Consider the following 23,827-nt stretch of genomic DNA (forward strand, 5'->3'; position numbering starts at 1 on the left):
GAAACGGGGACACCTCTATTTCCCTTATTGGGGGGGGAGGGGGCAGGGGGAGCGCGCGCACACCTGTAGTATGTCGAACACCGGGTGAACGAGTGGTCTTTGGGGGTACTGCGTCTGTGTCTTTATTGATGCTTTGCTGCACGCTTGAGTGCTCGGTGGAGGGCGCTGACGCTGGTGGAGGGGTGGTTATCGTCTTGCTGCTGCTTGTGCTTGGGAGGGAGCAGCTATGGGGGGCTTTAGGGTTCTAACTTTTAACTGTCATTCATTCTTTGGGACACTTTTCTGTTTTTTGTGGATGTCTGCGAAGAAAAAGAATTTCAGGATGTATATTGTATACATTAGATGATTAAATGCACCTACTGAATGAGACTATTCAACTCACCGTGCCCATGCCAGCTGACAAAGCAGCGAAGATTCAATTCTGCTCAGAGAATCACACCCACTGCATTCTTGGTTAGAAACAACGCAGGCAAGACAGAACCAGCGGATTTTTATTGTGCTCTATGTACAACTCCAGCTATTAAAAATTTATACAATATATACAAATTAAATAATCAAATCACAAAACCCTCACCCCTGTAGAGCTCAGATTTAGATGCAAGGATTCTAAGGAGAGATCCCAGCTTCAGAAGCGGCAGAGGGGAGGTGATTTCTGTGTCAGCCTACGCCCTGTCCCCGCCACTTCCCTCCTCCTCCTCCTCCCCCACCACCACCTGAAGTTCAATGGACCAGGTCACCTGAAAAGAGTCTACGCAGGAACACAACCCGACTCTGCTCCCGAATATCAGCATGCGGGCCAACCCAGAGTCCCTCACCCTCGGGAGTGAGCGACTGGGTCGAAACCAACTGTGGATTTCCGTCCAAGGGCGCAGTGATCCGAATGAGTTGGTCAACCTTTGGGAAATGGCTAAATGCCCTAATCCTACCGATCTATCCCCCCCACCACCAAGCACTGGAGCACCTCTGGAACAGTCCAGAGCGGAATGGAACACTGGCGGCAGAGACCTTCGCCGAACCAAAGCCCACACGCAAGGTAAAACTTTTTGGCGGCCCATGGGAAAGGAACAGGACGGGAGCGCTCCCCAACCTCCCCGTCAGGCTGACTGCAGCCACCAGCCCAGCAGCAAGGTGTGCCAATGGTAGACCAGGTACGCAGCGCCCGGTGCAGGGATTCCGAGACGGAGCGCGAAGACTGGCAGACCTCGTGCACTACAGCAATTAATCCCACCTCATTTAGTCTATCCCGCCCTTTGTTCCGCACCCTACCCCCCAACGGTGGAAACATGTTTAAAACAAACAAAAAATGGGTGAACTGGTACAGGAAAGGGTGTTGGATCACAGGGTGAAGGACCTGCCAGGAAACAAAGCAATTTCCAGGACGATGCATTGCCAGATGCAAACGGTGCCGAGACCCCTGCGCCAGTCAAACTCGAGTGGCACACTGGTACAGGCTGGATGCCCCTGCAGTCAATCGATCGAGCAATCCCAAAGGTGGTAGTGGGGGGGGGGGGGGGGGCAAATGAAGGGAGGAACCTTAAATGTCCTGTCATGAAGTCATATAGTTGACCGCAGGAGGGAACTCCCAATTTCATAACACCCAGATTCAGATGGCGCATTGTTTGGGGCAAACTTTATTAAGTCTATGCACTTACTGAGGCAGCTTCCAACAATTCCACCATATTAAATTAACACTCGGAAAACTGAGCAGATAAGAGGGGAGGAGAGAGGATTGAATACACACACAGTCCCCACCCACTCACTAATTCTGGCCTATAAAATATCTCTTCAAAAGAACAGAGTGAACGAGGGATGAAACGTGCCTTTCCCCTCGACTCTTAGGTTTGAGTACACAGCGTCCACTCACCAGTCAAATCCGTTTAGGTCACTCTGGCGGACCCTGTCACAGTTTCAGACACACAGACAAACCTGGCACCTCCCCGATCTTGCCCCGTGATCCTCAGGAGAGGACCAGAAGCAATCTGCTCGCCTGTAACCTCCCTGCACTGAATACCCAACTTGCACTCAAAGTCAAAATTCTCCTGTAAGGGTTCAAACCAAAAACAAACTGTTTGAAGCAAAAAAAAAAAAAAATGGGTTGTTATAAATCACAGCTGGCTCCAGTCTGAATCTGGGAGGATTCCCATTTCTCCACTTTGGGGCTCACAACACCAGTCGGGCCTCATCTCATTTTGCAAAACCCTCGTCTCAGATTCTTTCCCTGCCCACAAACTCCCTACTTGACCGCAGAAGGACGTTGTCCCTCATCTCCCGTCTTCAGTAAAAAAGCCATCCACACGTTTGCAATAGCTTCATATTCATACCAGGTAACGATTCGGAAGTTATTTCAGGGCTGCCCGGCTCCTAAGTTTCAACTGAGGGCGCCAAGTTTGTCAAGTTAATGAGCGACAGACAGAGCAGAGGTCTGGACACGGCTATTTATCACAGTTTTATCTCACAAGTGGTTCTGACCCCTGCCATAAGCTGAGCTGCTAGACTAAGCTGGGTGACCTGGAGGACAGCTGTTGAACCAGTCAGGGAGGTGCTGGGGAGGGGAGAAAGGACAGGACATCCAGGTCTTCATGTGGAGACTGTGTCAGTGGATGTTCTCGCAAGGCTTGTGTGGTGGTGGTTTTGGTGGGGGAGCTGCAGCGGTGAACGGGAGCCAGGCGACAGCAGCACTGGCTGCCCTCGAAGGACACAGCGAAGCCTCTCCGTGTTGTTTCCATAGTTCAAGGCCACCCGAGTGAAGGGACCGGACGAAAGGTGGCAGCTGGTGTACGCTTTCATTCACCGGAGACCGCCGAAGGCCGGGTCTCATTAATCGGATAAATCGGTGTCACTTGATGCGAATGCCGAGGGTCAAGGGTTTGGGAGGGTAGGGTGGGGTGGGGGAAGAAGGGCTCGGGGTGGGGGAAGGAAACCAGAGAAATCCTCCCCATCCCGGGCATCTTCTCGCCCTCCCTGCCACCCTACTCTCAAGCCGTGCAGTCCAGTCCGGGAGGGGGCAGTTAGTGCTGGGCATTGGGCTGCTCGAGCTTCCGTAGTCTCCGTCGGCGCAGTTCGGCGGCATCCGGCTCTCCGAGAGACTCTTCCCCATCTTCCGGGAGGTTGTCCGAGGGCGGCGGGGTGTAGCCCACAGCGCCTTCCAGATCACTCTGACCTGTAAGAAGCGAACACGGGTCACGTTAGTGCAGGGGGATGGGTGGAGGACCCCTCCGAGAAATGCAACCTCCTCCCAAGCAACGCATGAAACACCGAGTTACTCCCCTCACTGCAGGGGTACTCTGTGGGCTTGGAGCAGTTTCAGCATCTTTGTGGGTGGGAGGGAATATGGACGGGCAATGCTTCGGGTCAAGACCCTTCACCTGGACAGAGAGATGAGGGGAGGATGGCCAGTACAGAGGGTGGAAGGAAGGGCTGGCAGGCGATGGGTGGATCCAGGTGATGAAGGGATAATGAGCAGATGGAGGAGGGGAGAGTGGGAATAGTGACTGAGGCTGGGAGGTGATGGGTGGATCCGGGTGATGAAGGGATAATGAGCAGATGGAGGAGGGGAGAGTGGGAATAGTGACCGAGGCTGGGAGGTGATGGGTGGATCCGGGTGAGGAGGGGTGATGGACAGATGGAAGAGGGAAGAGTGGGAATAGTGACTGGGGCTGGGAGGTGATGGGTGGATCCGGGTAAGGAGGGGAGATGGGCAGATCGAGGAGGGAAGAGTGGGAATAGTGACTGGGGCTGGGAGGTGATGGGTGGATCTGGGTAAGGAGGGGTGATGGGCAGATCGAGGAGGGAAGAGTGGGAATAGTGACTGGGGCTGGGAGGTGATGGGTGGATCCAGGTGAGGAGGGGTGATGGGCAGATCGAGGAGGGAAGAGTAGGAATAGTGACTGGGGCTGGGAGGTGATGGGTGGATCCAGGTGAGGAGGGGTGATGGGCAGATCGAGGAGGGAAGAGTAGGAATAGTGACTGGGGCTGGGAGGTGATGGGTGGATCCAGGTGAGGAGGAGTGATGGACAGGTGGAGGAGGTGAGACTGGGGATAATGACAGAGGCTGGGAGGTGAGAGTGGGAATAATGACAGAGGCTGGGAGGTGTTGGGTGGATCCAGGTGAGGAGGGGTGATGGGCAGATGGAGGAGGGGAGAGTGGGGATAGTGACAGAGGCTGGGAGGTGATGGGTGGCTCCGGGTGAGGAGGAGTGATGGACAGGTGGAGGAGGTGAGAGTGGGGATAATGACAGAGGCTGGGAGGTGAGAGTGGGAATAATGACAGAGGCTGGGAGGTGTTGGGTGGATCCAGGTGAGGAGGGGTGATGGGCAGATGGAGGAGGGGAGAGTGGGGATAGTGACAGAGGCTGGGAGGTGATGGGTGGCTCCGGGTGAGGAGGAGTGATGGACAGATGGAGGAGGGGAGAGAGTAGGGATAGTGACAGAGGCTGGGAGGTGATGGGTGGCTCCGGGTGAGGAGGAGTGATGGACAGGTGGAGGAGGTGAGAGTGGGGATAATGACAGAGGCTGGGAGGTGAGAGTGGGAATAATGACAGAGGCTGGGAGGTGTTGGGTGGATCCAGGTGAGGAGGGGTGATGGGCAGATGGAGGAGGGGAGAGTGGCGATAGTGACAGAGGCTGGGAGGTGATGGGTGGCTTCGGGTGAGGAGGAGTGATGGATAGATGGAGGAGGGGAGAGAGTAGGGATAGTGACAGAGGCTGGGAGGTGATGGGTGGCTCCGGGTGAGGAGGAGTGATGGACAGGTGGAGGAGGTGAGAGTGGGGATAATGACAGAGGCTGGGAGGTGAGAGTGGGAATAGTGACAGAGGCTGGGAGGTGTTGGGTGGATCCAGGTGAGGAGGAGTGATGGACAGGTGGAGGAGGTGAGAGTGGGAATAATGACAGAGGCTGGGAGGTGTTGGGTGGATCCAGGTGAGGAGGGGTGATGGGCAGATGGAGGAGGGGAGAGTGGGGATAGTGACAGAGGCTGGGAGGTGATGGGTGGCTCCGGGTGAGGAGGGGTGATGGGCAGATGGAGGAGGGGAGAGTGGGGATAGTGACAGAGGCTGGGAGGTGATGGGTGGCTCCGGGTGAGGAGGAGTGATGGACAGGTGGAGGAGGTGAGAGTGGGGATAATGACAGAGGCTGGGAGGTGAGAGTGGGAATAGTGACAGAGGCTGGGAGGTGTTGGGTGGATCCAGGTGAGGAGGGGTGATGGGCAGATGGAGGAGGGGAGAGTGGGGATAGTGACAGAGGCTGGGAGGTGATGGGTGGCTCCGGGTGAGGAGGAGTGATGGATAGATGGAGGAGGGGAGAGAGTAGGGATAGTGACAGAGGCTGGGAGGTGATGGGTGGCTCCGGGTGAGGAGGAGTGATGGGCAGGTGGAGGAGGTGAGAGTGGGGATAATGACAGAGGCTGGGAGGTGAGAGTGGGAATAGTGACAGAGGCTGGGAGGTGATGGGTGGGTCTGGGTGAGGAGGGTGATGGGCAGATGGAGGAGGGGAGAGTGGCGATAGTGACAGAGGCTGGGAGGTGATGGGTGGCTCCGGGTGAGGAGGGGTGATGGGCAGGTGGAGGAGGTGAGAGTGGGGATAATGACAGAGGCTGGGAGGTGAGAGTGGGAATAGTGACAGAGGCTGGGAGGTGTTGGGTGGCTCCGGGTGAGGAGGAGTGATGGATAGATGGAGGAGGGGAGAGAGTAGGGATAGTGACAGAGGCTGGGAGGTGATGGGTGGCTCCGGGTGAGGAGGGGTGATGGGCAGGTGGAGGAGGTGAGAGTGGGGATAATGACAGAGGCTGGGAGGTGAGAGTGGGAATAATGACAGAGGCTGGGAGGTGATGGGTGGCTCCGGGTGAGGAGGGGTGATGGGCAGATGGAGGAGGGGAGAGTGGGGATAGTGACAGAGGCTGGGAGGTGATGGGTGGGTCTGGGTGAGGAGGGGTGATGGACAGGTGGAGGAGGTGAGAGTGGGGATAATGACAGAGGCTGGGAGGTGAGAGTGGGAATAATGACAGAGGCTGGGAGGTGTTGGGTGGATCCAGGTGAGGAGGGGTGATGGGCAGATGGAGGAGGGGAGAGTGGGGATAGTGACAGAGGCTGGGAGGTGATGGGTGGGTCTGGGTGAGGAGGGGTGATGGACAGGTGGAGGAGGTGAGAGTGGGGATAATGACAGAGGCTGGGAGGTGAGAGTGGGAATAATGACAGAGGCTGGGAGGTGAGAGTGGGAATAATGACAGAGGCTGGGAGGTGTTGGGTGGATCCAGGTGAGGAGGGGTGATGGGCAGATGGAGGAGGGGAGAGTGGGGATAGTGACAGAGGTTGGGAGGTGATGGGTGGGTCTGGGTGAGGAGGGGTGATGGACAGGTGGAGGAGGTGAGAGTGGGGATAATGACAGAGGCTGGGAGGTGAGAGTGGGAATAGTGACAGAGGCTGGGAGGTGATGGGTGGGTCTGGGTGAGGAGGGTGATGGGCAGATGGAGGAGGGGAGAGTGGGGATAGTGACAGAGGCTGGGAGGTGATGGGTGGGTCTGGGTGAGGAGGGGTGATGGACAGGTGGAGGAGGTGAGAGTGGGGATAATGACAGAGGCTGGGAGGTGAGAGTGGGAATAATGACAGAGGCTGGGAGGTGATGGGTGGCTCCGGGTGAGGAGGAGTGATGGATAGATGGAGGAGGGGAGAGAGTAGGGATAGTGACAGAGGCTGGGAGGTGATGGGTGGCTCCGGGTGAGGAGGAGTGATGGATAGATGGAGGAGGGGAGAGAGTAGGGATAGTGACAGAGGCTGGGAGGTGATGGGTGGATCCGGGTGAGGAGGTGAGAGTGGGAATAATGACAGAGGCTGGGAGGTGTTGGGTGGATCCAGGTGAGGAGGGGTGATGGGCAGATGGAGGAGGTGAGAGTGGGAATAATGACAGAGGCTGGGAGGTGTTGGGTGGATCCGGGTGAGGAGGGGAGAGTGGGAATAGTGACAGAGGCTGGGAGGTGTTGGGTGGATCCAGGTGAGGAGGGGTGATGGGCAGATGGAGGAGGGGAGAGTGGCGATAGTGACAGAGGCTGGGAGGTGAGAGTGGGAATAATGACAGAGGCTGGGAGGTGATGGGTGGCTCCGGGTGAGGAGGGGTGATGGGCAGATGGAGGAGGGGAGAGTGGGGATAGTGACAGAGGCTGGGAGGTGATGGGTGGCTCCGGGTGAGGAGGAGTGATGGATAGATGGAGGAGGGGAGAGAGTAGGGATAGTGACAGAGGCTGGGAGGTGATGGGTGGATCCGGGTGAGGAGGGAAGAGTAGGAATAATGACAGAGGCTGGGAGGTGATGGGTGGCTCCGGGTGAGGAGGAGTGATGGACAGGTGGAGGAGGTGAGAGTGGGGATAATGACAGAGGCTGGGAGGTGAGAGTGGGAATAATGACAGAGGCTGGGAGGTGTTGGGTGGATCCAGGTGAGGAGGGGTGATGGGCAGATGGAGGAGGGGAGAGTGGGGATAATGACAGAGGCTGGGAGGTGAGAGTGGGGATAATGACAGAGGCTGGGAGGTGAGAGTGGGAATAATGACAGAGGCTGGGAGGTGTTGGGTGGATCCAGGTGAGGAGGGTGATGGGCAGATGGAGGAGGGGAGAGTGGGGATAGTGACCGAGACTGGGAGGTGATGGGTGGATCCAGGTGAGGAGGGTGATGGGCAGGTGGAGGAGGTGAGAGTGGCGATAGTGACCGAGACTGGGAGGTGATGGGTGGATCCAGGTGAGGAGGGTGATGGGCAGATGGAGGAGGGGAGAGTGGCGATAGTGACAGAGGCTGGGAGGTGATGGGTGGATCCGGGTGAGGAGGGGAGAGTGGCGATAGTGACAGAGGCTGGGAGGTGATGGGTGGGTCTGGGTGAGGAGGGGTGATGGGCAGATGGAGGAGGGGAGAGTGGCGATAGTGACAGAGGCTGGGAGGTGATGGGTGGATCCAGGTGAGGAGGGGTGATGGGCAGATGGAGGAGGGGAGAGTGGCGATAGTGACAGAGGCTGGGAGGTGATGGGTGGATCCGGGTGAGGAGGGGAGAGTGGGAATAGTGACAGAGGCTGGGAGGTGATGGGTGGATCCAGGTGAGGAGGGTGATGGGCAGATGGAGGAGGGGAGAGTGGCGATAGTGACAGAGGCTGGGAGGTGATGGGTGGATCCGGGTGAGGAGGGGAGAGTGGGAATAATGACAGAGGCTGGGAGGTGATGGGTGGATCCAGGTGAGGAGGGTGATGGGCAGATGGAGGAGGGGAGAGTGGCGATAGTGACAGAGGCTGGGAGGTGATGGGTGGATCCGGGTGAGGAGGGGAGAGTGGGAATAATGACAGAGGCTGGGAGGTGATGGGTGGATCCAGGTGAGGAGGGTGATGGGCAGGTGGAGGAGGTGAGAGTGGGGATAGTGACAGAGGCTGGGAGGTGATGGGTGGATCCAGGTGAGGAGGGGTGATGGGCAGATGGAGGAGGGGAGAGTGGCGATAGTGACAGAGGCTGGGAGGTGATGGGTGGATCCAGGTGAGGAGGGGTGATGGGCAGATGGAGGAGGGGAGAGTGGCGATAGTGACAGAGGCTGGGAGGTGATGGGTGGATCCAGGTGAGGAGGGGTGATGGGCAGATGGAGGAGGGGAGAGTGGCGATAGTGACAGAGGCTGGGAGGTGATGGGTGGATCCAGGTGAGGAGGGTGATGGGCAGATGGAGGAGGGGAGAGTGGCGATAGTGACAGAGGCTGGGAGGTGATGGGTGGAAGTGACAAAGGGCTGAAGATATTGAAATCTAACAGGATGCTGGAGGGCTGTATTGGTTCATTGTTGTCAGATGTAGTATAAAGCTCGTCATATAGATCAAATCTTTACACAATACATTGAGGGAGAACAAGGTAAAACAGTAACAGTTGTGGATGAAGTGTAGCAGCCTCGGAGTGCAGTGCAGGTGTGGAACAAAGTGTTTGATCGTATCGAGATGGACTGGAGTCAAGAGCAATGTCCCTCCAAGGTGTGCGCACGCACTTCTTTTGCTACGAGCGCAGAAAAGAACTGCGTTGTGTTGGACTTTAGGGCCCAGGGGAGCTGGGGAGCTCAGGAAACAGCTGCCGAGTCTGGAGTCAGGAGCAAGTCCCCGTAAAGATAAATGTGCGGAGAGTGAAATAACCACCATTTGAGAGTTTGAATGCGCTAACGGCATCCGTCAAACGGGACAGAAACACTGCGGATCCAGCAGCAGCGCCTGCACTCCCCGGCTCCCCTGGGTCCTAAAGACCATCCTCACAGCACAAGTCCTTTGTGCGCGGCGAATACCTCAGAGGGAACAGTGGTCAGGAGTCCATCTTGTTGCCCAAGAGGTCGGTTCAAGAGTTTGGCAAGAGTTGGAAGGAAGCTGTCCTTGGGTCTGGTGATGTGTGCTTTCAGGCTTTCGTACCTTCTGCCCGATGGGAGAGGGGAGAAGAGAGAATGCACAGGGTGGGTGGGGTCTTTGATTATGCTGAAGCTAGAGAATACACCGTTGTTACTGCCCAGGTGAGATGTGACTCCTGGTTCAGTGCTCCATCTTCCTGTCCTGGTAGCTGCCGCTGTCTGCGGCCCTCCATCACTCTCTCCCCTCCTCCATCTGCCCGTCACTCCTCCTCCGGATGCAGAGAGGGGAAAAGGCCAAAGAGACAGGTTGAGGTGGAGCGAGGAGCTGCTAGCGGCGGAGCACAGGTGCTGTCACGGAGCAGACGGGCTGAACGGCCTGTTTGCATGACCAAAGCTCAACCTGGCACCTTGGGATTAACAGCTCCCCCCACCCCATCCTCTGAAGGGTGGAACTTCCGTCAGCAAGCTGCTTGGTCACAGGCGCAGCCTGCTCACACTTATTCTGCCGTGGAAACTCAGGGCATCTGTTTCAAAGACATGAGCTTTGGAAGTCAGCAAACTGCGGACAAGCCTCCCGGTCGCACAGAGGAGTTCCGCCCACCCCACCCCGAATTCCTCACATCTTGGGGATATACGGATTTCGGGAAGGGACACGCGCGCGGAGCAGCATCTACCACCCCAACCCCGCCTCCTTTGCGGAAACCCACCTATTTCTTCCGGCGTAGGAGCAGGCTGTGTCGGGCTGTTGTCAGCTGGAGGGGGGCCGGGCTCCCCTGGCGAACTCGCCTGCGATCCAGCCGCCAGCTCCGCCGTCTCCGTGCTCGGTACCGTGCTCTCGGCCGTTGCTGCTGCCGGTGGCCTCGGGGGGCTAGGAAAAGGCAGGCCGATCAGCCTTGCGTAAAATTCACTCTCCCTCCCCCCCACCCCAAAATCATCTTCAAAATGGCGATGCCGCAGAAAGGCGTTAGCCATCACTAAGGACCCCCATCACCCAGGACATGCCCTCTTCTCATTAAACCCAGAGGACGTACGGGACTCTGAAGACCTCCCCCCCACCTCGCTGTTTCAATAACAGCTCCTTTCCCTCCACCACCAGATTTCTGAACCGTTCATGAAGCCATGAACACCACTGCACTACATCATGGGAGTTGGGGGCTACGAGGAGCTGGGGAACTCGGGAGGGAGCAAGACTGGGCCTCCCCCGAGGGGAACGAGGTGGGCCAAGTGGCTAAGATGCACTTTGGCTCCAGGGACAATCCTGTACGTTTTAAAATAGTTATGGAAAAAGACAGAACGGATCCTGAACTGGTGCAGGACCAACCTGGGGGTCGATTGGCAAAGGAACAGTCGGCAAGCGGGAGGCTTTTCACAGGGTCACGTCAAGAATGCTCTTGTAAAGGTGAAGGAGAGACGTGCAGAATTCAATAACCGCAACGTTAATGTGGGGTGTCTCTGTTGGTAAGGAATGAAATCAAATCCTCAGAAAGAGGTGAATGGGATTGGAAGATGTAGACTCCTTGTGGGTAGAGTTCGGAAACTGCAGAGGGTAAAAAGACTCGGATGGGAGTTATATACAGGGCCTCCGATGAGTAGCTAGGGTGTGGGATATAAATTACAACAAGCATTTTAAAAAAAGGGCAATGTTACAATAGTCATGGGGGATCTCATGGGTAGATTGAAAAAAAAAAATCAACATTAGTACTGGATCCCAAGAAAAGGAATTTGTAGAATTCCTGAGAGATGGCTTTTTTAGAGCAGCTTGTGATCAAGCCTATGAGGGAAAAGGAAATTCTGGATTGGGTACTGTGTAATAAATCAAATTTGATTTGAGCTTAAGGGAAAGGAAAGCTTAGGAGACAACAATTCACCCTGCAGTTTGAGAGAGAGAAGCTAAAGACAGATGAATCAGCAAAGGGAACTACAGAGGCACAAGAGAAGTGCCAGCCAAAGTTGATTGTAAAGGGACACCAGCAGGGAAGACGGCAAAGCAGCAACGGCTGGAGTTTCTGGGAGCAATTCAGAAGGCACAGGATCGATGTATCCCAAAGTATTGTAAAGGGGGATGACGCAGCTGTGGCTGCTAAGTGGAAATTAGACAGCATAAAATCAAGAAGGCATATAATAAAAGCAAAAATTATTGGTCAGACAGCACTTGGAGTGTCGAGAGCAGTTTTGAGCCTCTTATCTAAGAAAGTATGTCCTGGCATTCAGGAAGCTCACAGGGAATGAAAGGGTTAACACATGAGAAGCACTTGATGGCTTTGGGCCCGTCTCCGCTGGAGTTTACAAGAATGAAAAGGAGGGGGGAATCTTATTGAAATCCACCGAATATTGAAAAGCCCAGATAGAGTGAAGGAGATGTTCCCCATAATGGGGGAGTCTAGGACCAGAGGGCACAGCATCGGAATAGGACACCCCTTCGAAACAGATGAGGAGGAATCTCTTTATCCGGAGGGTGGTGAATCTGTGGAAATCAGTGCTACAGACGTACGTGGGGGGTCAATGAATTCCATTGGGTACATTTACAGCGGAGGCTGTGAGGCTCTTTTGAGCAGGAAGGGTATCAAAGGTTGGGGGGGGGGGGAGGCAGGAGAATGGGGTTGCGAGGGATGATAAGTCAGCCATGGGGGTTGGTAGAGCAGGCTCGAGGGGCCCAGTTCTGCTTCTACGTCTTACGGTCTGATTTAAGTGACATTTGGATTTGTGCATTGGAGGGTTTTGGGCCAACATGGGCAAGTGGGACAAGTACTTGAGGGGCCTATTTCCGAGCTGCGTTACTTTGACTCTATCACTTCCGAGTCCCAGGGTAGATCAAGCACGCTCACGTTGAACGACGAGGCAGGCTTGAGACCGCAAGCCATTTGAGCACAATCAGGCCATTCAAGCCATGTCCCGTTTGCTCTTGCCATTCCATCATGGTTGATTATTCCCCCCTCCTCCCAACCCCAGCAGGGCAAGTGGCCCACCCCGTTCCTATTTTCAGCGCGAAAAGGGCAGCGAGGAGCACAAGCTGTGGGAACGTGGGTGACCACTTTTCTGCTCGCCATCAGCTTTGAGACAAGAGGCCTGGGGGACCTCAGCCTACCTGAGGGTAGCGACGACCGAGAGGTACTGGTGGATCTGGACCATGGCCGCGTCCAACAGCGTGTGGATGTTCTGCAGGCACTGGAGCCGGGCCTCCAGGTTCTGCCGCTCCTGCCCTTCCATCACCCGCAGCTCCTCTTCCGTCAGCCCAGCAAAACCGGAGGGGGGCATCGGCATCGGAGGCATCGCTGGAGCAGGAAGACAAAGAGAGCAGGAGTTCCAACCAGGCTCTTTATTACAAATTGAATTTGCTGACGATACAATACAACCACTGTTGGCAGAATCTCACAGGTGATGACGCGAGGGCGTACAGGAGCGGGACGTACCAGCTGGGGAGTGGTGTCGCAGCAACAACCTTGCACTCAACGTCAGTAAGACCAAAGAGCAAGGGTAAGATGAGGGAACGCACACACACTAGTCCTCAGGAGGATGAGAAGTGAGGGAGAGAGCAATTTCAAATTCCTGAGTGTTAATAACTCTGAGGGTCTAACCTGGGCCCAACACATCGATGCAGCTACAAAGATGGCATGGCCATGGCTATATTTCATTGGGAGTTTGAGGAGATTTGGCATGTCACCAAATACACTTGCAAATTTCTACAGATGTACTGCGGAGAGCACTCTAACTGGCTGCATCACTGTCTGGTATTGGGTGTGGGGAAGGAGCTACTTACTGCACAGGATCGAAATAAGCTGCAGAGAGTTGTAAACTCAGTCAGCTCCATCATGGGCACCAGCCTCCGTAGTATCCAGGACATCTTCAAGGAGTGGTGCCTCAGATAAGTGGCGTCCATTCTTAAGGCCCTTCCACCACCCAGGACATGCCCTCTTCTCAATACTACCATCAGGAAGGAGTACAGGAGCCTGAAGGCACACACTCAATGATTCAGGAACAGCTTCTTCCCCTCTGCCATCCGATTTCTGAATGGACATTGAACCCACGAATACCACCTCACTTTGCACTGCAATGGGCTTTCTTTTAATAGACTTTTGTAAAAATTTGTACTATATATAGCATTGATTGAATTCTTTGAGGATGTGACAAAGCATATTGATGACTGCACAGCACTGGATCTGGTGTATGGATTTCAGTAAGACGTTTGATAAAAATTCCCCATGGAAGGCTCACTCAAACTCGGGTGACAAGGGTTCCAGGGAAGCGTGGCTGTTGTGTGGATTCAGAGCTGGCAGAGGGTGGTTGTAGATGGAATGTATTCTTCCTGGAGTTTACTGACCAGTAATGTTCTGCAGCCATTTGTTCTGGGACCTCTGCTCTTTCTGATTTTAATAAATGACCTGGATGAGGAAGTTGACGGGTAGAATGGTAACACTGGACAACAAAGATTTTGCTTCCCAAATACTTTTGGAAAATCATCAACAGAACGTTTTTAGCCAAGTTGAATTATCGCAAAACGTCAGCACCATTATGAAATTAAATGCATTACATTCAATAAAAGTTGATTTCTCATTTCTCCAAATTCCTACGTGATACCAGAGGTCTGAAATTATATTTGTGTTCAGCTTCAAGTGGTCTATCGTAAACAAAAAAAATCTGAGGAAGCAGCACTTTTGAGAAAATTTGTTGTCCAGTGTAATAGACAATAGGTGCAGGAGCAGGCCACTCAGCCCTTCGAGCCAGCACCATTCACTGTGATCATCCACAATCAGTACCCTTTTCCTGCCTTCTCCCCATATCCCTTCACTCCGCTATCTTTAAGAGCTCTATCTAACTCTTTCTTGAAAGAATCCAGAGAATTGGCCTCCACTGCCTTCTGAGGCAGAGCATTCCACAGAACCACAACCCTCTCTGTGAAAAAGTTTTTCCTCAACTCCATTCTAAGTTGTCTACCCCTTATTCTTAAACTGTGGCCTCTGGTTCTGGGAGTCGGGAACATGTTTCCTGCCTCTAGCGTGACCAATCCCTTAATGATCTTAACTGTTTCAATCAGATCCCCTCTGATCCTTCTAAATTCCAGAGTATACAACCCCAGTCACTCCAATCTTTCAACATATGACAGTCCCACCATCCCGGGAATTAACCTCGTGACCCTACACTGCACGCCCTCAATAGCTAGAATGTCCTTCCTCAAATTTGGAGACCAAAACTGTACACAATACTCCAGATATGGTCTCACCAGGGCCCTGTACGACTGCAGAAGGACCTCTTTGCTCCTATACTCAACTCCCCTTGTTATGAAGGTCAACATGCCATTAGCTTTCTTCACTGCCTGCTGTACCTGCATGCTTACTTTCAGTGACTGATGAACAAGGACACCTAGATCTCGTTGTACTTCCCCTTTTCGTAACTTGACACCATTCAGATAGTAATCTGCCTTCCTGTTCTTGCCACCAAAGTGGATAACCTCACATTTATCCACATTAAACTGCATCTGCCCACTCACCCAACTGGTCCAAGTCACCCTGCATTCTCATAACATCCTCCTCACATTTCACACTGCCACCCAGCTTTGTGTCATCTGCAAATTTGCTAATGTTACTTTTAATCCCTTCATCTAAATCATTAATGTATATTGTAAATAGCTGCGGTCCCAGCACCGAGCTTTGTGGTACCCCACTGGTCACTGCCTGCCGTTCTGTAATATGCAGATGATGCAAAGGTTGGCGGTGTTGTGGACAGTGTAGAAGGTTGTCATAGGTTACAACGGGATATTAATAGGGTGGACGGCTGGGCTGAGAAAAGGCAGATGCAGTTCAACACTGGAAAGTGTGAAATAAATTCATGTTGCAAGGCCAAATTTGAAGGCAGCTTACAGGATTAATGACAAAATTCTTAGCAGAGTGGAGGAACAGAGGGAGCTTGGGGTTCACATCCATAGATCCCTCAAAGTTGCCATGTAGGCTTATTAAGAAGGCGCCCTTCATTAGTCGGTGGGGGGGGGGGGGGGCTGCGTTCAAGATCTGCAAGACGGCATTGCAGATCCATAAAATGCCGGTCAGACCACACTGGGAATATGGTGTTCGGTTCTGGTCGCCTCGTTCGGGGAAGGACGTGGAAGCTTCAGAGAGAGTGCAGAGGAGTTTTTGCAAGATGCTGCCTGGATTAGGGAGCACATCACGTGAGGAAAGGTTGAGTGAACTCTTTGGAGAAAAGGAGGGTGAAGTGACTTGATAGAGGCATACACGAGACATTCCCACCCCCCCCCATGGAGGAAAATGGCTAATACAAGGGACATAACTTCAAGATGAAATATGGGGGGGGAGAGGAGTCAAGAGGTAAACCTTTAGACACAGAGGCTGCTAGATACGTTGAACAAGCTGCCCAGGGTGGTGGTAGAGTCAAGTACATTTAGAAAACTCTTCGAAAGGCAAAAGGAAGATAGAAAAAGATAGTGCAGTAGGAGGGAAGGTAGACTGATCTTAGTGTGGGTTAACATTGTGGGCCGAAAGGTCTGTACTGTTCTCCGAGCTTGTGAGTGATACTGCAGGTTTTTCACTGCACCCTTAATACGTGTACACGTACAGTGACGATAAACTTGACTTTGACCCACTGATTCCACAACGGATCACCGGCCACCTCAGACCCCCACAAACACAGAATGAAAGCAAATTATCCTCGTCCCCAGTGGTCCACACAGAAAAACACTGCCTGTTAAAAACTGTACACCTGTCTCTTCTCCCTCAACCCTTCAGACTTTATGAACACGAGACGCTGAGAACCCAAAGTAACACACACACACACACACACAGAGAAAATGCTGGAGGAACTCAGCAGGTCAGGCAGCATCTATGGAGAGGAATAAAAGGTTGACGTTTCGGACCGAGACACCTCTGCAAGGCTCAGTTTCAGTCCTGACCTGCTGAGCTTTGTCCTTCCGATAGCAACCCTTTAGATGGGCCGAATGGCCTAATTCTGCTCCTGTGTCTGTGGAGGAACCACGGCAACGCACTGAACTTCGCCCGGTGCCATTTCGCACACCCAGCACTCGCTCTTACCGAAGGGCGGCGGCGGCATTCCCATCCAGGGGGCCGACGGGAAGGGAGGGAAGGAGAAGGGGAATCCCGGGATTGATCCTGCTGGCGGTGGTTCCAGCCCGGTCCCTGCCGCCGGTTCGCCGGCCCGCGATGCGTCGCCGTTAGCAGCTGGAATACAAAAAAACCTCAGCGGTTGGTGGGCACACGACAGAGACCGAGCGAAGAGAAATAGAAAGGACGGGCTAGCTGGGGCCAGTTCTGTTTCCAGTTCCCCTCTCACACCTCAGAAGCGACGAACTGGCTGCAAAGCACTGATGTCCTGGCCTCATCTGTCCCAGTTCAAAGTAAATTTATGATCAAAGCACACACAGTGCTGTGCAAAAGTCTTAAACGCTATCGCTAGGGTGCCTGAGACTTTTGCATAGTAATGTAGTAATTTCATGTGTTGCACTCTACTACAGCGCAAAAAAAATTATGACATGTGAATGATAAACCTGATTCTGATATGGGTCTCTATTATGGACTGGGAGTGGGAAAGGGGCAGGGAGAGAGAGTCACAGTTGCCCTGATTTTATCTCATTTTGGCCCTTACACTGACCATCAGCACTGCACTTCCCCTGTAACGTCCTCAGTGGCCGCTTTATTAGGTAATACCCGCTCGTTAATGCAAATATCGAATCAGCCAATCATGTGGCAGCAGCTCGATGCAGTAAGAGCACGCCGACGTGGCCAAGAAGCTCAGACCAGACACTAGAATGTGACCTCAGTGGTGTTGACCGTGGAATGATTCTGGTGCCAGACGGGGTGGCTTGAGTACCTCAGAATCTGCTGATCTCCTGGGATCTTCACCCACAACAGTCTCTAGAGTTTGCAGAGAATGGTGAGAGAAACTAATTCAGAGTGAGCGGCAGTTCTGTGGGCGAAAACTACTTGTTAGTGAGGAGAATGGCCAGACTGGTTCAGGCTGACAGTAACTCAAATAACCACGCTTTACAACAGTGGTGAATACACAACACGTCGACCATTAAGGTGGCTGGTCGACAGCAGCAGAAGAAACTCCCGTACCTAATAAAGTGGCCACAGCATACATTCCGCAATCTGCTATCGTCTTTCGGTACTCCCTCAATGTATTTTTGGAATGAACTCTCTGGATGGCATGTAAGATAAATCTTTTCACGGCATCGCCATACACATGACGACCATAAAACAATTACCACGGTGACAGAAGCTATTTTCTTAATATAGCAGGCAAGTGGGGAGGGTTGCTGATTCTCGAGTCGGGAGGGGGGACTCGAAGTACATGACGCGGCACACTGTGACATCAAAGCAGCAAGTTGTTGGTCTTCCCTCTCGCTGTTGCAGGAGCGATATCGCTCTCTCTCTCCCCACCTCCCCCTCGCTAGTGAGAAAGAGGTGTGGGGATGAACAGTAGTCTTTGGTGGACTGCATGGGGGGTGGCTTTGGGATTCTAACATTTTTCTGTCATTCATTCTTTGGATTCCCCACCCCCGTTTCATGGCTGTCTGTGAAGAGTAAGAATTTCAAGTTGTATGCTGTATACGTACTCAGATATTAAATTGAATCATTGGACTGTTCAACATTCGGGACAAAGCCTATGGCAGTTTTCCCCCACTGAAACTATACTGATGCCCTCAAGGTGGCTTCGGAGTCCTTCCCTTAGTTCCAGAATAATTAACCCCAGCCTCAATTCCAAACGAAAACAAAAGACCAGCAGACAAAATTTTGGCATGGTGATATAATAGTACTAGAGTGCCAGCGAGCCGGGTTCAATTCCTGTCACGGGATGCAAGGAAAGGAGTTTGTACGTTCTCCCCGTGACTGAGCGGGTTCCCTCGCGTATCTTCCTGCATCCCAAAGACGTCCAGGTTAATTGGTCACCTCGATGTAATTAGGCAGCACGGGCTCGCTGGGCCGGATCTCCAAAAATAAGAACGCTGGGAGAGCAGAGTGAGTCAGGCAGCATCTGCGGTGGGAAATGGGCAGTCGAGGTTTCAGGCCAAGTCCCTTCACACGGACTGCTTCGAGGAACGTGCTGGGCAGAGGGACGAAGGGCAAGGATGGGACTCTCTGACTGGGAGGAGGTGGGGGAAGAGCAGAAATGCGGGGAAGAGAGGAGATGTGGGTGAAGGTTCTGTCAATAACAGTGAGGGGGAAAGCCCCAGTTTCTGGAAGAGAACCTCTCAAATGTCCTGGAGTAGCTGGCTTTATGGGGGGGGGGTGGGCAAGAGGGGGCGAAACTGTAAGGAATGGTGTCTTTACAAGGTCCAGATATCTAGACGACAATGAGATCCAGATGCAAGACCTTAATCCAAACATCGACTATCCATTTCCCTCTACAGATGCTGCCTGACCTGGTGTTCTTCCAGTATTTAGCTTGTTGCTCCAGATTCCAGTATCTTGGGTTTCCATTTTAAATGAAAGGTGTTTACTTTGCCTCACCACCGATGTCTGGTTTTGAGTAACTCTTTGACCTGGCCACGGTCTTTTCCCACTTATCGTGATGGCTGGCACTTTCTGATTCCATGTCAGAGCCTGGGAGTGGCGGAGATGGGAAGCCAGGACATCTGTGCCTGGTCCCTGATACCCCGTTGGTCGGTGACATCAGACTGGATGGTGTTAAAGTTCTGTGACGTCACAGGGCTACCGGGACCCTGGCTGCCACAGCAGTGAGAAAAGACCTTTCTGGCTGCCACTGGAGTGCGCCTTCCTAAGACCGCAAGTCATGGGAGTTGAATTAGGCCATTTGGCCTATCGGTTCTGCTCTGCCATTCCATCATGGCTGATTTATTATCTCTCTCAACCGCACCCTCCCCGTAACCACTGATGCCCTTAATAATCAAGAACCTATCAACCTCTGCCTCCATGGCAGTTTGTGGCAACGAATTCCACAGATTCACCACCCTCTGGCTAAGGAAATTCTTCCTCAACTATTCTAAAGGGACGTCCTTCTGTTCTGAGGCAGCCCCCTCTGGACCGAGACTCTCTCCCCACCCCCCATAGGACACATCCTCTCCACATCCTCTCTAGGCCTTTCCATATGGGACAGGCTTCAATGAGAACCCTGCTCCTCATTCTCCTGAAGTCCAGCAACTTCAGTAGTTCCATTTACTATCAATGTATACAGTATACAACCTGAAATTCTTACTCTTCGCAGACAGCCACGAAACGGGGGAAAATCCCAAAGAATGACAGAAAAACATTAGATCCTCAAAGCCCCACTCCCCTTCCCACACAAGCAGTTAAAAAAAAAGGCAACCCTCCCCCCACTTGTTCCAGCAGAAAGCATAAGCCCCCCCCCAATCAACCATCATGCAATCAACAGCAAAGCCCCCCCACAAAGAGACCACGATCTAGAGTCCACTGAAAACCTCTGTTCATCCCAACAGTTCGACACCCCCCCGGCTCACTTGCTCTCTCATGAGAGAGGGAGAGGTATCTGTCCTTCCCCAAATGAGAGGGGAGGCTAACAGCTCGCTGTTTCGTCATTACAATCTGCCGCCTTTATTTCAAGTTCCCCCGACTCGACAATCGGCGACAAACTCGGCAACTTATGCTGAATTCTGAATTGAATTCGGGACATGTTTACAACTAGTTTCAGGTCAATAAGCCAGGGAAGCCATGCCTGCTCCGGCTCCAATGTAGTCCCATGCCGTAGGAAGACGAGTTGTATTTATGCCGAGCCTCTCCTTTTGCCCACCCAGTAAATTTGCTTAGAACGCACGGTTTAACCCGTTGAAACTCACTGGTGGCCCCACTTCCCAGACTTTCTTGCTGCTCTCCCTTAAACGAGCTCGCTGAAAAACTTGTTATTCAGAGATACAGCACAGTAACAGGGCCACTGCTCAATTACACCCACGTGACCAATTAACCTCCTAACCCGAGCAAGAGAAATTCTACAGATGCTGGAAATCTAAGCAACACACACACACACACACACACACACACACACACAATGCTGGAGAAACTCAGCAGGCTGGACAGCATCTACGGAAAGGAGTACAGTCAACGTTTCGGGCCAAGACCCTTCATCAGGACCGGAGAAGTTAAAATGACGATTTCTCATCTTTTTTTTCCCCTGCAGCTCTGTCGAAGGGTCTTGGCCCAAAACGTTGACTGTTTACTTGTTTTCCATTGATGCTGCCTGGCCTGCTGAGTTCCTCCAGCATTGTGCGTGTGTGTGTAACCTACTAACCCTGTAGGTGTTTGGGATGTGGGAGGAAAGTGATACGAATAAAGTAACAACCAACTGCTGGGAAAATCCGACAGTTCGGCACCAAGCTGCGGAGGGTGCAGGATTAACTTTAATTTATTAGCCCAGCACTTCGGCTATTTAAAAGCTTTTTTGCTTCGCCTTCACACGCAGTTGAACACTTACCGTTAGACTGAGCATCCGACCCAGAGGGAGCTGAAGCGCCGGGCTGCGGTGTGTTGGGAGCTGCGCCCGGGGCCTGGGGGAAGAAGTTCTGGCCCAGGTTTGCCACGGGCGGCCAGAAGGGGAAGAGGCCCGGCGGGAAGGGCGGCATCATCCCTGGAGGCACTGGAAGCAGAAGGGAGGACAGGATGAGCACTTGACCGACCCCCCCCCTCACAAAAACCCGTCTCTGGCTGTGCCCATGTCCACTGTCGAGCTCGCTGTTTCGATGGGAGATGAAGGTGATCTCAAACCACCGCAGGAGACAGCCCAGCACCGACTATCTGTTCCCCGAGCCACAAAGAAAGGGCAAGGAAGTCTTTCCCTGGTGATTATCCCCTGCACCTCACTTGTAACTTGTCGGGTTTAAATTCCTCAAAGGTATCAATAAAATCGAAAGAGTACAGAGAAAGTTTACAAGGTTGTTGCTGGGGATTGAGAACCTGATTTATAAGTAAATACTGTATAGGTTCTGACTTTACTCTCGAGAGCGTTGGAAAATGAGGGGAGATTTGATTGAACAGACAAATTTTGAGGGCTATTAGATAAGACAAATAGGCCGATCGGTGGTGTAGTGGTATTCCGCACCGGACTTCTGAGGTGAGCGGTCCAGGTTCAAATTTGCACGTTTCCCCATCGGTGCTGGGTTGAGCTTCGAGCTCGGAACTTGGACTTGGTGAAAAAAAAGAGAAAGTGTGAAATGGCAGGGTCGCTGCCCGATGTGCCACAGGGCGCGGAGAGGAACAACGAAAAAGATAAAATAAATGCAAGCAGTCTTTTTCTACTAAGGTTAGAACTTGGGGTCATAGGTTAAGGGTGAGAGGTGAAATCGTTAAGGGGAACTTCACTCAGGAGGGTGGTGTGGAATGAGCTGTCAGCGATGAGGTTCGACTTCAACGTTTGAGAAGTTTGGATAAGCATTTCCTGAGGGAAGAAGTTCTGGCCCAGGTTGACCGTGGCAGGCTATGCACCAGGTGTAGGTCGGTGGGACCAGGCCGAATTATGGTCTGAAGAGAAGCCAGGCAGAACTTGACCTCATCTTAGGAAATGAAACTGCGTAGGTGGGTTAAGCGTTACTTGGGGAGCGAAAGACATTTTGGGAACAGTTCTGCGGATAGAGACAGGGAGGAGGTTGGCATTCGAGTCCAGGTGAGTGGGGGGAGGGGGCCGCTGATTTCATTAACACAAGAGGGAGCCTGGAAGACCAAAACAAAACCCAGACTAAGAGGTAACAAAGATGAATGACGTTGGCAAGGCAGTAGGCATAGTCTAATGCTTCACGAAAGACCATAAAGGACCAAGTCCCTGGTGCAGAGTGGTGAACTGGATCCTGAATTACTCTGGAGACGGGCGGCGATGGAAGGTCGAGGGCTACAGCAGGATATCGATCAGACGCCAAGCTGGGCGGCGTGTTGGCAGATGGAACTTAATCCCAACAAGTGCAAGATGATGCACTGACAGAAGTCAAATAGGGGGCAAGACATTTATAGTAAAAAGTGGGGCACGAAAGAACACAGAGACCCTGGGCTCTAAAAAAATAATTAAAAGATGCAGAAAAGATGTCCTTTGAGAGCACTGCCCAGCAACACTCGACAGCCCCGATTTCACCTTAACTCAATCATGGGATAATTTACAATGACCAATTAAATTTTTGGACTGTGGGAGGAAACCAGAGAAAGCACACGGGTTCCACGGGGATGCGTTTCTGAAGCGGATTCAAACCGTATTCCCTTCACCCAACTTCACAAGCCCATAACCACAACCCCTTCCCTACCCCCGTCCCGCACCACCCCCCACCCCGTGGGAGCTCAGCCTGCATGCGGCGTGGGCTCAGAACGGCACTCACGGTTTGGCTGCTGGGGCACAATGGGTGCCTGCGGCTGTGCGGGCGCTGGTGCAGGCGTCTGTGTGGGCAGCGTGGTCCGCAGCACATCCATGCGGCAGGTGGGGCACGTCTGCTGGCGCTGGAACCAGGAGCGGAGGCAGCTGTGTGCAGTGAACGGAGAGAGAGAGGTTACGACCACCAGCCCAAACAGGAGCCTCGGGGCAGAGCGGACGAGCCGATTCGTTTTTGGAGGACACTTAATAAGGGGAGGAGGGGTTCCACGAACAGGACAGCTTGAGGGAACAAAGGGTCATCCAAATATCCCTGGAGGTGGTAACACTGGCAGCTTCTGGAGATCCAGAGCAACACGTACAAAATGAAGGAACAGCAGGTTAGGCAGCATCTATGGAGAGGAATCAACAGGCTGAAGTCCCTATAAGGCCACCACACCACAAGAAATAGGAGCAGATTGAGGCCATTTGGCCCATCAAGTCTGCTCCGCCATTTCATCAAGGCTGATCCATTTTCTCCATCAGACCCAATCTCCTGCCTTTCCCCCACCCCGCATCCCTTCAAGCCCTGACTAATCAAGTCTTCCTTAAGTACACATAAAAACTGCGGCTCTGGTCCAGATACCTCGGCACGAAATGTCGACTCTTTTCTACAGATGCTGCCTGGCCTGCTGAGCTCCTCCGACATTTTGCGTTGCTCCAGATTCCAGCCTCCGCAGTTTTGCGCCCGTTTATAAGACGCAGGTTAGGCCCGCGCACCTCAAGAATGTACGCTGAGCCCACTGCTCGACTCTCTCTACACCCACGGCACAGCTCAAAAGCTGTCGATAAACTTGCTGACGACGGGAGGGCTGGGGGCAGAAGTTCGGATGGTGACGAGGTGGTGTACAGGAGCGAGACGGATCAGCTGGGTGAGCAGTGTCACAATAATGACCTCGCACTCAACGTCAGCAATTCCGAGGAACAGAATGTGGACACCAGCCTTCGTCCAGGGGCCAGCAGTGGAAAGGGGGAGCAGTTTCAAGTTCCGGGGTGTCAACATCTGAGGATCCATCCTGGGCCCGACATATCGATACGATTACAAAGGCGGCCAGCGACTGCATCTCATTAGGAGTTTGAGGGCACTGGGCACGTCACAAAAGACTCTGACAAATTTCTACAGGCGTACCGTGGAGTTGCATCACTGTCTGGTGTGGAGGGGCGACT

General features: G+C 53.0%; 1 protein-coding gene across 3 annotated transcripts in view; it reads right to left on the reverse strand.

The window, feature by feature from the left end:
• Positions 1-473: 473 nt before the first annotated feature.
• The window catches only part of syvn1 (synovial apoptosis inhibitor 1, synoviolin), an 83,737-nt gene continuing 60,383 nt past the window's right edge, over positions 474-23,827 (reverse strand). For all 3 annotated transcript variants that reach the window (XM_072245987.1, XM_072245988.1, XM_072245989.1), the window contains exons 11-16: positions 22,632-22,771; positions 20,750-20,911; positions 16,375-16,521; positions 12,423-12,609; positions 10,045-10,205; positions 474-3,160 (exon numbers count right to left, since the gene is read on the reverse strand). In XM_072245987.1, the coding sequence (XP_072102088.1) occupies positions 3,009-3,160; positions 10,045-10,205; positions 12,423-12,609; positions 16,375-16,521; positions 20,750-20,911; positions 22,632-22,771 (949 nt within the window). In that variant the 3' untranslated portion in view covers positions 474-3,008. The remainder of the gene's footprint in view (positions 3,161-10,044; positions 10,206-12,422; positions 12,610-16,374; positions 16,522-20,749; positions 20,912-22,631; positions 22,772-23,827) is intronic.

This window comes from Mobula birostris, chromosome 28 (genome assembly GCF_030028105.1).
Source record: "Mobula birostris isolate sMobBir1 chromosome 28, sMobBir1.hap1, whole genome shotgun sequence".
Lineage (NCBI taxonomy): Eukaryota > Metazoa > Chordata > Chondrichthyes > Myliobatiformes > Myliobatidae > Mobula > Mobula birostris.